The following is a 14,778-nucleotide window of genomic DNA, read 5'->3' on the forward strand; positions in this document are numbered from 1 at the left end:
AATTAAAAAGAAAAAGTGATATCAAGGAAAATAATATTGATGAGTAATGTTTAGAGAAATATTTTATTTACTTATAGTATTATTGAAATAAAAAAATCCAGGTCATTAAAATATTTTTTTAAGGAAGAAGAACCAAGACACTTCTACATTGAAGATTTGACATTTATTAGTTCACTGTAGGAACTGTGAAGTGTGAACGCTATAAATAACTCGGGACACAGATAGGTAGAATATTCAAATCACGTAATAGCTAAATATTTAGTGTTACTCTCGTTCCGATCTGATCTGCCACCTCTTCTTCTTCTTCCTTCAACTTCAACCTTCGTTAATTTAGTGAAAACCTTAGCACTGAAAACGATGGCGGTTCGAATATGTGTGCTTTTGCTTTTGCTAATCATCGGAATCGTCGAACTCGATGCCGTTTATGGTTACATTCGACCACCACCTCGTGAAACTCTCTATGTTCCAAATGCAGATGAAGACCCCAACACGCCTCAACAGGTGCACTTCAACTACTACTTTACAATTTCACGTTTAATTTTCTGCATTCACTTTATAAGTTATTATTGCTTAGATTATTTGCATGTCCTCTCACCAAAATCGCAAAGTTGCTGGAAATTCACATTAATTTTCTCATTTAATGTTGCTGAAACTCCATGGCCTGCTCATTTATGTTTGAAGTTCACATTTTCAATGGGAAAATGATTTTTTTAACAATAAAAAATTATAATAAGGATAACAAATTTCAAACATAAGACTTTGTGATCTTTAGTTTAAATCATAAGAAAATTATTTGAGTGTATAGAAGTTTATCTTATCCAAAAACGAAAAATATTTTGTGATCTGATAGTAAATAAAGTAACGTAAGGTACCCTTCATAAGTTGGTGTTTATCCTGCAAATACATTTTTTGTTGTTGGTTAAATTACATTCTTATAGTTTTCCTTTTTTTTTTTTTTTTTTTTTATTATTAATTCTCAATTTTAATTTTTTATTTTGAAATAGAGACTTTTTTATTTTTATTTTGAGAATTAGTAATTTTGATTCTACCATTAATCCAACCTTGGTTAACAATAGTAGTTGTCCGAAAAACATTTGTCAAAATTATTATTTATTTAAATTATATTTTTAATTGGCTAAACATCAATTAAATTTCAGATGATTACATTAATAAATATAATTATTAAAAAATAAAAGAAAAGAAATTTATTCTAAAACATTAAATTAAATATTTACTTTAATAAAATCATTAAATAAGGTTATTTATTTTTATTTTGATAACATTATTAAATCATGATATTTATTTTAATATTATTATTAAATAATGATATTTATAAAATAAATAAATAAATTTATTTATTTATTTTCTTTCTTTATTTTTAGCAGATATCAAATCATAATTAAGACTAAAATCGTATAATTTTAAAAGTAAGACATTAAATATTTTTATTTTAAAATAAAAAACTAAAGTTATAAATTGATAAAAATAACAGAGTAAAAATATAATTTAATCTAAAATTTTCATGTTGATACTCTAGAAGATAAGTTAAAAAAAAAAACTCATGTTTAAGTTGATTCTAAATATAAATAAATTTTTACTAATTTTATTTTATTTAAAGTTATATTTAAAAATACTCTTTTATTTAATTAAGATTTTATTTTTAATATTAAGTTGTAAGAAATGGTAGTTTAAAAAATAAAGTTGTTTTTACCGAAAAAAATAGTTATTTTTTAAAGAAGGCTAATATAATTAATTGGTGATAACTAATTTTCTTGGTTAACATGAATTAGGTTTTTTTTCCTTGTATTTAAAAAGCAGATGTCTCTGTTTGTGTCCATACTGGTTAATAGTTAGTTAGGTGAACAAGAGAACATGTTTGATTACCAAAATAAGAAAAGTATTGGCTTAATCTGCTACCAAACCAATATGGTTGAACAGCGACTGAGAGAGAAGAGTAGCATAAGCAAGTCCTTCACACCATTTAACGTAGAACAACACACTACTTATGTGGGCATCAACGTTTGTTTGTGTCTCACACTCTCTTCAAAAATTTTAAAAACATTTTTTAATAATTTTTATTTTATGCTAACTGTTCCGGCCAAAAGGTGCACTAGGGTTTTGTGTCGTCCAGGTCGCAATCCGACCTGGTCTTCTATTCGGCAATAGGGCGATCATGATCTTCCACTTGACATTAACTCAACCAAAGGCTCAGCACAGACATAGTCGGTCATAGTCCGACTCTACCTGCAAACTCGATTCCTCTTGTTACCCGGTATTGACCCGACTGGACCCTCGGTATGGACCTAGTCGGTCGTAACCCGACTGGACCCTCCGTATGGAACCAGTCGGTCATAAACCGACTAGACTCAGCCACGCTAACCCCGCGCCCTAGTGATAAGAACGGTTAGGAAAATCCCTTCATTCTCGGGGCCCAAGAGGCCCATGAACGACATACCATAAACCCAAAACCCTAGAGTTGAGAATGCAGATTACACTCTTGAATGCTCTGGCTCTAAGGCACGATCTAGGAAAAAACCCTAGTCCACCCTTTGGCCGGAACATGTTTCTTTCTCGGTTAAGCTTTCGTGCCAGAGCATTCAAAAGTGTAATCTGCCTTCTCAACTCTAGGGTTTTTAGTTTTATAGTTTCTCGTTCACGGGCTTCATGGGCCCCGAGAATATAGGAATTTCCCTTAACCGTTCTTATTTTAAAGATACTACGTTAAACGCTGGATCGATAAATCGGATCGTGATCAACTAGGCCCATTCCCAAGGGGTCCAGTCGGGACTTAGCCGAGTGGGATGTCGGCCCTGAAAGATTAAAGTGGGGGCCGACATGGCTTAAACTATGATGCATTCTCGGCCACGGGCCGAGTGGGTCTTTAAAGAGTGGGGGTGTCGGAAGAAGACCGAAAAGGGTGTACATGGGTCAACTCGGCTATAAACCGAGCGGCCCTTAGGGAGCCAGTCGAGGCGACGACGAAATTATCGTAAGAAGGGACATCCTTTCGGTATCCGACCGTGACGCTACACTAACATATTTTAAATATCATGGTCGAGGGTATTCTTATTGAACATAACTTTTCTTTCTGCATTTTCTTTTTGGTGGACACAATTTTGAGCTTGTTTATTTAAGTTTTTCGTTCTTAAAAAATGTATTTTAATAATAAAAAAGTAATATTTTATTTTTTGACGTGTTTGTCTAACAATAGTAGTTATTAATTTGTTGATATTTATTAATTTTAGAAAGATTGTCCCTTTTGTGTGTGTATGATTTGTAAATTGTCCTAATGACTTGAGTTAGTGAACGGAACGCCTTACGACTTATAGCAATATGAATTTGTCGTGTAACTCTCGTGTTCCTTTGATAAATTTTCATCTACTTAATTCTCTCTATTTATATATGTAAGTGGAGAAAATTTCGGAGGCCTAATGTTGAACTGGGTGGGCCTTTCAGGTGCACATATCTCAAGTGGGCCAAAACATGATGAGGATATCGTGGATCACAGGGAGCCCAACTCCAGCAAAGGTTTCGTACGGTCCATCCCCTTCGGCCAACGCAGAGTCTGCGACAGGGAACACTTCTTCATACCATTTTCTGCTTTACGAATCCGGTCAAATCCACGAAGTCGTAATTGGCCCCCTCAACCCCAACACCGTCTACTACTACCGTTTGGGTGACCAACCCTCTTCCCAAACACGACAATTCAAGACCACACCCTCCCAATTCCCAATCAAGTTCGCAGTAGTTGGTAAGTGAAAATGCTCCATCAACATATAAAGTCATGGAATTAAGAATGTTACATAGTTTTTGTCTTAGCAACTTATGTCTTGAATGTAGGGGACCTTGGACAAACGGATTGGACTAGGTCAACTTTGGAACACGTGGGTAAGTCAAACTACGACATGTTAATACTACCGGGGGACTTATCCTACGCAGACTTGGACCAAGTTTTATGGGACTCCTTTGGTCGATTGGTTGAGCCATTGGCTAGCCAGCGTCCTTGGATGGTCACCCAAGGAAACCACGAGGTGGAGAAGATTCCGTTGATTCACAGAACGCCGTTCACAGCGTACAATGCGAGATGGCGCATGCCGTTTGAAGAGAGTGGGTCAGACTCTAACCTCTACTATTCCTTTGACGTGGCTGGAATTCACGTGATCATGCTTGGCTCCTACGCCGACTTTGACGCTTCCTCTCCACAGTACCGATGGCTTCAAGGGGACTTGGGAAAGGTGAACAGAGGGAAAACTCCTTGGCTTGTGCTGCTCATCCACGCACCCTGGTATAACTCCAACACCGCTCACCAGGGTGAGCCTGAATCCGTTCACATGAAAGCTGCAATGGAAGGTTTGCTCTACCATGCCCGTGTTGATCTTGTTTTTGCAGGACATGTTCATGCCTATGAACGATTTGTCAGTATCTATCTACTATTTCTTTTTTATTATTTTTCTCCCACTATTTCTTTAATTTTAAGACTCAATTTTTTAAATTTCAGACACATGTTAATTACATAATAATTAATGCAACATGTTAATATGTTAAGATTGATTAACATATTCCCTTGTTTTGTCAGACACGAGTTTACGAAGATAGAGCTAACAATTGCGCTCCGGTGTATATCAATATCGGGGATGGGGGTAACCGTGAAGGCCTGGCATCCAAGTAATGAATTAACATTTCTCTTTTTTTTTTTTTTTTCTTATTTATTTTAATTTTGGCAGTTAGAATTTTTACCGTAATTATGTTGTGTATTACTTTTGTACAAGAAATAATGATTTAAACTTATAATTACTTTTCTATGGTCTGTGACAACAGGTACATAGATCCCAAGCCAGAGATATCCATATTCAGGGAGGCTAGCTTTGGGCATGGTGTACTTGAAGTAGTTAATGCATCACATGCACTTTGGACATGGCATAAGAACGATAACGATGAAGCAGTTGTTAGTGATTCTATCTGGATTACAAGTTTCTCCTCTAATCCTTGCAAACAGTGATACTTGAGCAAAATAATGACCCTGTATACCTTGTATGTCAACAACAAGATGATAGTTGACATAATCGTTTAAGTTTATGGTAATCATTTTGAAGAAATAATGTCATAATTGAAGTGATTATGTTGATTCGGTTTAAAAAAATTCTTAGGTAAAGTTTAATTAAAAAGCACATTTTTGTTAGCAGATATATTTCAACGTCAATCGATAAAAAAAAAACAACTAGACGAATTAGATTAAGTGAACATTCAACCAAGTTAAAAAATGAATCTGTTTAAAGATAAGATCAAGGTAGGTTAATCAAGAGTAAAATCAACTACTGGTTTAGCAATGAAGTTAAAAAAAAAAAGGTGAGAAATTTTGATGAAATAAATATTTTAGGCTTAAATATATTTTTAATTCTTTAAATTTGTAGTAAGTTTATTTTTTACCATTTAAGTTTAAAATTATTATTTTTAATTTTTATAATTTTTAAAAATCTTATTTTAATTTATGGAATCATTAATAATATATATATAAATAACAGATTGAGACTGTTACACATTATTTATTAAATCTAATGTAATATTTTTATAAGATACAATAAGAAAGTTTTATGTGATAATATTTGATAAATTTTTTAACAAAATTTAAATATAAAAATTAAATAAAAATTTCTAATTTAAATTTATAGAAATTAAAAAGATCAGTTTTAAATTTAAAAATTAAAAATAAATGTATTTTAAGATTAAAATCATATTTAATCAATAATTTTTTTTATAAATTTATTTCTCATTTAAAATTAAAATTACTTTTTCAGAGACATATTGTAACGAGCATAAGGCTAAGGAGGGGAACCATCCCTCAAAAGCCGGCCCAAGAGGTTGGAGAACCTCCTGCCTTATAAGGCCTCCCTGGTAAGGAGACCTCCCCGATGTGGGACTTGTTACATTACCACCCCCTTCGAAAGCCAGCGTCCTCGATGGCTGCACTCCACGGTACTTCACTCACCGGCACTTCACTCGGCCCTTGCCGGTCAGAACCCTCCGATGGTCAGAACCCTCCGTGGGTAGCCCTTCTCGATTTGGCTGGCTCTCAATGAAAGCACCATTGTAACGAGCATAAGGCTAAGGAGGGGAACCATCCCTCAAAAGCCGGCCCAAGAGGTTGGAGAACCTCCCGCCTTATAAGGCCTTCCTGGTAAGGAGACCTCCCCGATGTGGGACTTGTTACACATATGCTATAATATAAGGCCTAGTATCATCATGTGGACGTTGAAAGGACAAATGTAATAATTTACATTGGAAATGCATAATTGGGCTGGATTTTATGGGAATGAGCCTATCCTTTTTACGAACTAGTTTATAAGTCCCAAAATACAAATTAACTCATTTACTCTCAAAATCTTCCAAATTCCGTAATGTTAGAGTACGTTAATCAATAGTTTTAAGCTATTTCAACCTTATATATTTTCTCTCTCATCGTGACTCGACTTAAATCTATATTAAATTTTAATGATTGAATTATTAAATTAAATTTTTTTAATAAATAAATTAAATTTATAATTTTTTATAAAATTTAAAAATTATTTGATATTTTATTATATAGTAATTTAAATTGACATATACCCATAAAAAACATATGATGCATTAATTTGAATATATATAATGATGTATTATACTCTTTTCAAATTTAGTAAAAAATAGTAGAGTTGACTTTTAAATTAATTTTTTAATTTAATAATTAGATAATTAAAATGAAATGTAAATAATGAGTAATTAAGTAAAATAATATTTTAGAATTTACGTAAGTGAATTCACTTACTCCATAAATATATATAATTTTTGTTTATTTATATCTTGCATAATAAAATCATGAATTTGCAAGTGTGTTATATCTTCTCACAAGAAAAATATATAAACAATATTGAATTAGAAATTTCAAAAGTATACAAATTTCTTATTTAGGTTGATGAGATTTGTGTGTGTATGCATAAGGACAAAGGAGTGAACTCAAAATCAACCAATGAGACATTATATATTAATGCAAGTAATGTTTTTAAGAGGGAGAAATGAACGAGCTCCATGAGGAATAACCCAATATTTGGTTGATAATTTCACTCTCAAAAGGAAATTAGCCACATCTAATACATTATCCAACAACCATGATACTTAATGTGATGCTATTCATAACTTATGAGTAGATATGATGTTAGCCCCAATTCACATCCAAATTCTCGTTCAATAATTTCAAGCTCATAATCTTGAAATTGGCTAGAAAATAAGTATTTTAATTATCGACATCGACTTCATCCATAATTACCATCATTATAATAACTTAAAACAAAATATTATAAATGGTTCAGAAGCTTCATTAGCACATAATCACAATATAAATGGTAGGAAAACATGGTTTATTTGGGTAATGGGTGAATAGAAATTTCATTAGAAGTATACTAGATTCTCAAGATGAATTGTACAAAAAATAAAAGTGCATAACATCCTCACCGTCCTTTCTTTTTTGCCCCTTTTTTGTATACCCTTTTAATGATTTCACATTCCATTTGTTAAATAAATCACTCCTAATCCTAAGCATAAATAAATGAATACATACATTTGATCAATTATGTACAAGCCCTGGCATTCAAGTAAGTGATTATGCCATTCCAATATCCCTGGTGCCACAAAAAAAAAAAAAGAAGAAATTTTTTACCACTCAAATTTTTTTAAATGGATCTTATCTACGGAGGGAAGATAAAATTTGGCATTTTCTTCTTCTCCTTTCAAGTATTAATGCACAAAAATTGTCGAATTTCAACAAATTAAAAGAAATAATAATATTAAGGCAATGGGAATGATTATAGCCAACAGTACCCAACACATGAAAATTGTGAAATGAAAGTGAGAATCATGAAGGACTAAAAATATAAGAGGGACGACATAAATAAAAACAAAAGAGTAATAACTGATAGGGGAAATGGTTAAGGAAAGGTGCTGAATCCAGATGGTGGTTTCACAAACCCAATCTAAATCATCATTACAAATCTTGGGATGGCCTAGCCCACCATCGTTTTATAAACCCTAGAAGGAAGACCCATTATGACCCCTGTTATGTCCATTATGCAAATTTTTCAGTTGCATTAATCATGCCTATTTTGCCACTGCTCACAAGAAAAGAGTGCACAGAAAATAGTAAAAACAAAATTCCAACTGGAGATGCTCTTAGGAATAGTCATTCATATAACGCCATAAGCATCATTATAGAACCGAAACATGAAAATCTTTTAGGCTCCTAACCTATCATTTTCTGTGCTTACACATGCATGATTGTTGTGTCAGAAACAGAAGGGACACATCCCCCACCTGTGCGTGACGACCTTCTCCTTATTTTTCTCTCTCTCTCTTTAATTTGCTCTATAACACACACATTGTTCACTTTGTCCCACCCTTGCCTTTGCTAACTCACTCTTTTCTCTCACTGCTATTCCCCTTCCAACTCCAATCTGTTTCCACCACCAAAGTTTTGAGTTAACTTCCTTCAAAAGGTGATCTTTTTCGAAAAGCCTAAGAGAGAAAGACATATGACCCCACCTCTCTCATATTGTTTATTTTAATATTCACGCATAAAAAGATAGACGAGGTATATTGTGTTTTGAGAACCATTTGATGAGGCTATTGTTTTAGTATCTGGTTTAACTTGTTTCCAAATATTTGAAAACAAATCTCGTTGTTATTCTATCTCTGGTTGGCTTCTTTTACCTTGAGTGTTCTATAATTTATTTGTCTCAGAAGTGTCTGGCCTTTATCTATCTCCTACGTGAATTCTTTGGCCTTTGTTTTCTCTTGCATTTAATTATTATTTTCTTTAATATGAAATGTGCCTATGAGTAATCTTTTTGTCTTTCACTAGCTCTAAGATAACATCTCATTCTTTATATTATATCATGGGGTTTTAAGTTCCCCACCCTAGCTATCCAAATTTTTATTACTTGGAACATTTGGCTATGTTGTTATCAAATATTTGAATAGCTATATGGGTGTGAAAACTGAGAATAAAAGAACTTTGTTGATTACATACGCATACTCGTACGAAACGAAGATGTTGGTATAAAACTTTATTTTTATTTTTATTTTTTTATGTGTGACCTTTATCCTTTTATTCCCTCGTGGGACAGCCGAAAAAAACCATTTCTTTTAGTGTTTTCAACTTTCAAGTGAGTGGAGATTTGGATAATTATTTTTTCAAAGCAACACATTCGCAAGAAAGATTGTAAATAACTGTTTTTTTCCTTTTTGATTTCAATAAATTATTATGGTTCTTCTCTGTTTTGAATTTTTTAATGATGGCATTTCCTTCTTTTAGCTCACGAGCTCGATCTCTTCTTATGCTTTTTTCAATCATATATCCTTGTGTTTTTCACGATGAAGTATAGATTTTAATAAATTTAAGTATGTATTTATATATATAAAGTTAGTTTAGATTCTATTATTGAAGTATGCATGTCTCAAGGGATAGTACTTAATAGTATTATTATCTCAAGATCTTATTGCTATCTATTTTGATTTTTTTTTGTATATATATATATATATATATATATATATATATATATATATATATTCTGGTTTCAGGATAGGGCATTGAGAATAATTTTGGGAAGGAATTGTTTACATGGAAAGGCTGAACTTAGAGTTGTACTTCCAGAATTGTCACATAATGAAACAGAATGAAAATTTGAGGAAGAAAGTTCAACTTCTTAATCAAGAGAATCAGGCACTTTTGTCAGAACTCAAAAAGAAGATATCAAAGGGCAACACAAAAATGAATGCTCCAAACACCATTCTCGACCTGAACCTTGGCTCAAGTTCCAATCAAAATCCTTCTGATTCCAGCAATTAATCCAGCTGTTACAGATTAAATGCATCATATGGCCCCAATAGGACATCTTTTTTTTTTTTTTGTGGGTGTGTAAAACCAAACTGATCATAGTTGTTGTAGTTGCCTCAGGCATATGATAATACTAGCATTTGTGATCCGATTATTTTCGCTTGCATTTCCTTGTTTATCGTACCCCTCTTTATGGGCTTTATATATGAATTTCTAAAATTATGGGATGTATGATGTATTAGACTCGATGATAGAAAGGAATATAAATTTATATGTTTAGCTCTCTTGCCTTTGCCTTTTCGTGTGTGTATGATAATGAAATGTGTTATGCTTGTGTATAGAATTTGCTTAATCTGTTTCGAGTTGCGGAAATATTTCTTACGCAATTACACTCCTACTACCCTATGATAATTCCATTGGTTTGCCATTGAATTCATTCATGCTAGTGTTTTATAACTTGCCAATTAAACATAAATGGCTAATTAAGTTGCACACAATACAAAAATGAAGTGAAATTAGCATCTATGAAAGGACGAGTATTAAAAATATATTCTTTAATATACTATTTTTAACATGTATTGTAGCCTAATGTTCCTAATGTGATTGAAACTAAACATTGTGAAAAACTTTGTTAAAACTTTTTTATATTGAAAAAAGAAAAAAACAATGGTTACTTTTAATCATGGTGAAAAACCTTGTTAAATTTATGTAGGAGCATGTGTTTGAACATGCATGTTATTCCCAAATTTTTTTTTGATGAAAATGCAATCAATTAAGTCTTAGTAAAGACAACCAAAAGTTAACCGAGACAGTCAAAGCAAAGCAAAAATTGAATGAAAATAATACAAATATAGCTTAGATAAAAAGAAAGTCAATATTGGTATATCTGAGTGTTTTGTTATATATATATATATTTTTTATTTTTTTTAAGATTTATTATTTCATTGAAGTCTAATTCATAGGAATGATAGGAAAGGTTGAAAAATATTTGTATGATCGGTAAAATGAAAATATTTTATTTATAGAAAAAATTATTCTACGGATTAAAAATTGATTCCATTAACTTGGAATCAATCCTCGCAAAGTGAAATTGAGATAAAAGTAAAAAAGTCAAATTTTGAACAAAAACTTCTCACATAGAATCAATTCCCTCCCTATGGAATGAATTGATTATCACGATTTTACTCTTTCATTCCCATTCTTTATTTTCAACCATTTGTCAGTTGCTTTTGTTCTGGATTGTGCTCCCCTTCCTCCCTCTTTGTTGCCATCCTCCTCTTCCTCCTTCTTGTGTGTTTAGGTAAGTTATTTTTCCCTTTTACCTTTTTTAATGTTATTAATTGTGTTGCTTATGCTAATGTAAATATGTAATGTTGATTTAGAGATGAAGCGAACGTGATGATGGTGGAAAAGATGGTGGCGAAAGGCATTGAGGAGGAAGAAAATAGGGCTTGCTAATTTTATAAAAACTAAGAACCTATTAAACTATATTTTAATTATAATATGATTTATATGTTAAATATTATATAAAAATAAAACATTATCTAATACTAGTGATTTTTATTTTACAACAATTGTTATATCTTACATCAAATTGTATTACAATTAAGTAATTTTAAAAATTAAATTGTAACATGTTTCATTAAATTAAACTAAATATTAACTTTTCCAATCCGTTAGGTCCCTTTTCGATTAAGTAAACCTCACCGACGCGAACCCAAAAAAAAAAGAAAAAAAAAAAGGTTCCAATAACACCGTGGTCGTTACTCTCTCTACTCTCAGAATCAGAAACCCCCAAATTCGTAGATTGAAGCTTCTCAAAACCCTAGTTCCTCCCACCAGATCTCAATCTCATGGCTAATAAAGAGTTCAAAGTCCCGCCGGTGGCTTTCCCCTCCGCCGGAAACCCCGCCGCGCCGGCCCCAAACCTCCAGCAGCGGCGCGTGCCCAATCCGCCGTTCCAGCCGAACTCCGGCATCCCCTTCATGTCCTTCGACATAGGCTCCGCCGCGGCGTCCACCTCCTCGGGGCCAATATACAGCGGCCCCGCCGTGGGCGGAGGTGGCGCCAACTTCGACGACGAGGAGCCGCTCCTGGACGAGCTCGGGATCCACCCGGAGCAAATCTGGAGCAAAATCAGATCCGTACTGAACCCGTTTCGGGTGAACCACTCGGTCCACAAAGACTCGGATCTATCGGGCCCAATTCTTCTGTACATGTCCCTTTGCCTCTTCCAATTACTCGCGGGGAAGATCCAATTCGGCGTCATATTGGGCTGGATCGTCGTCTCTTCAATCTTCCTTTACGTCGTTTTCAACATGTTGGCCGGTCGAACCGGTAACCTTGATTTGCACACCTGCACCAGCGTCGTCGGTTACTGCATGTTGCCGGTGGTCATCTTCTCCGCGCTCTCGCTCTTTTTACCGGTCGACGGGGTCATTCGCCTTTCGGTCGCTGCGGTTTTCGTGTTGTGGGCGACGAAAGCTTCCACGGGGCTCGTCGTGTCGCTCGCCGACGGCGGCGACGAGCATCGCGGCCTCATAGCGTACGCGTCTTTCTTGATTTACACTCTGTTTTCGTTGCTTGTGATATTCTAGGGTTGTCGTTGGCGCTGAGATTTTTGGATTGGATGTTCGGTGGTTTTACTTCTTCCTGCATTTTGAACCTTGTAATTTTTTGGTGTAGTCGTGTTACGAAATAGGAAATGGAGTTATCGCCCTTGATTAAAAGGTTGTGTTTAAAATAGTTGTTCCTGGGTTCACTTGCGGGTGTGTGTTGTGGAAGTATATATATACTTGCTTTTTTGTTCTGATTTTGGCAGATCTTCTAGCAATTAAGGTTTTTGTATGTGGCTGTTTGGTGCTAGAAAATCATGGGTCTAATTGGAAGTGTAAGATGTTATTAGCATAGTACATTGTGTGTTTGTCTAAATTATACTGGGTGTGTTTAGGTAGACAACTTAATCAAGCACTTGTTGAGGAAGATTCTGTTTGGATAAACTTCTCAATAATCACTATGGGAGAAGAAAAGGAGAAAAGAAATTGAGCTTCTCCCATGATCTCAAATTAGTTTGTGTATAAACTAATTTGTAATTGCTCTTTCATTTAATTTCTCTAAAAGTTAATTTTAGCTCATGTTTAGGAAAAGCTTAATTCATTCCCCCTTGTTTTTATTTGATGTGTTTATTGAAGTTTTTTTCCAAATAGTGTCCAAGTGTTTGTCATGTGAGCATTTATGTATAAGTTGTTTCTATAATCAAAGAGGAAATAAGGTCAAATTGTTTTTGTGTAATTGTAAACAGATTTCTAAAGCTATCTTGAAGATCTTTTTGAAATAAGCTGAAGATAGCTTATGACATAAGATAAGAAGAGTCTAAATAAGCTGTAAATAAACTCTTTCAAATGCACCCCAAGTCGAACAGTTTGGGTTCCTTTATATATCTTCATCAGAGATTCAGAATAAATGCTTAGTGATCCTAATTTCTAGCAATGCTGCTGGGGTAAGGGGACTTCAACTCAGAAGTAACATGTGAAGCTTGATTTTGCATGCTGAAGTTATAACTATTTGTTAGGGGACAGGAAGAGGGAATAATAGAAGTATACTCCAGAAGGAATTAGATAGCTAATAGGTGATTATATGTTGAGTATAAGTAGGAGGGAGAGATAGGAGAAACTTTCTATTATATTGTAATAGAAAATTGTTTTGAATTGTTAAGGGCATTTTCCTTGAAAGGCTGTTTCTCAGCCCTATGGAGTGTGAAACCCATTCTCTATTAGGACTTGCTTATCATTTTTGCTTTTTGAGTTTGGGCTTATCACTAATTAACTCGGGTATGTAATTTTCTTTGATTGTGATATGGAGTATCATTTTGATTGACTAATAACTACTTTGACAAAATACATTTAGTTATGACAACATGTCTTAACATCCACCATGGTTAATCTATGATGGATGGAATATACTTTTGTATAAGTGACATCTTGACAAACTGTAGAGTACTGTCTTTATGTTTGAGGAGCTTCAAATATGGCCATGCTGTTTGAGACTTGTATTATCATGAAAAATATCATAGCTATTAAAACCAGACTGTAATGAGTGGTTCATCTGGTCAGACCAGGAACCAGTCTTGCATCCGATCCAAAATAATCACAAAACCGTTTGATAACGGTTTCCTTTTGCCATTCAACTGCATACAAGCCTAACAATGCCTCTAGCACTAATTTCGTTGCCAACTTCCTATTAGTTATCAGTAGTTTTCTGTTGATGCTAGTGGCTACACATGGTCTACTAGCTGCTACAGTGGTTTCTCCAGTGTAGAAGAAAACTTGCTGGTTCACATTTTGCAGTATAGCTAAATTTAAATGAGCAACGCTTCCTGTATACCCCAGTAAGTTTCCCTGTGTCAGCCACCCAGCCTGGTATTCAAAATCAACCATTAAACTAGAGTACCCTAATAGCTGATTTTCTGAGTATTTGGAGTGCCGTTCACATATCTTACTCCATTGTTTGAAACCATAATTAATGCATCGAGTTATATAGATGGTTGCTGCAACTTTCATAGATGGAGGGGTCTTCAGCATCTCATACTCCACTAGAGGTAGCTCTACCTAGAAGATAGCTAGTAACTCAAGCTTTATGTCTGCTTGAGCTGGCTTTAGGAACCTTCTCAACCCATCACAAGGAGGTTTGCTGCACAAATTGCCAGCACACAGCAATCTTTTGTTGTGACAAATTAAAATTCAAACTCTCCAGAGTATATTTATCAGTGATGGATAAGGCAAATGGATGACCAACTAGTGCCCATGTCTTTAGATCAAACAGAAAACAGACTTGCGATATCTTACACTCCCTTGTATGTTTCTTTAAAAAAAAAATCATTCAATTTCCTATGTTTTTGTGTTTGCTTGCTTGCCCTGTAA

General features: G+C 34.0%; 2 protein-coding genes across 2 annotated transcripts; both read left to right on the top strand.

The window, feature by feature from the left end:
- Positions 1-226: 226 nt before the first annotated feature.
- PAP20 (Purple acid phosphatases superfamily protein) lies at positions 227-5,125 on the top strand. The gene is made up of 5 exons (XM_020357633.3): positions 227-501; positions 3,457-3,751; positions 3,841-4,415; positions 4,577-4,665; positions 4,819-5,125. The coding sequence occupies exons 1-5, from the start codon at positions 358-360 to the stop codon at positions 4,997-4,999; spliced, it is 1,284 nt and encodes a 427-aa protein (XP_020213222.1). The 5' UTR covers positions 227-357; the 3' UTR covers positions 5,000-5,125.
- Positions 5,126-11,561: 6,436 nt separating this feature from the next.
- Positions 11,562-12,671, top strand: LOC109796848 (uncharacterized). Its single transcript, XM_020356670.3, has one exon. The coding sequence runs from the start codon at positions 11,713-11,715 to the stop codon at positions 12,454-12,456; it is 744 nt and encodes a 247-aa protein (XP_020212259.1). The 5' UTR covers positions 11,562-11,712; the 3' UTR covers positions 12,457-12,671.
- The last annotated feature ends 2,107 nt before the right edge of the window (positions 12,672-14,778 follow it).

This window comes from Cajanus cajan, chromosome 6 (genome assembly GCF_000230855.2).
Source record: "Cajanus cajan strain Asha chromosome 6, NIPB_CcT2T_4, whole genome shotgun sequence".
In the NCBI taxonomy this organism is placed as follows: domain Eukaryota; kingdom Viridiplantae; phylum Streptophyta; class Magnoliopsida; order Fabales; family Fabaceae; genus Cajanus; species Cajanus cajan.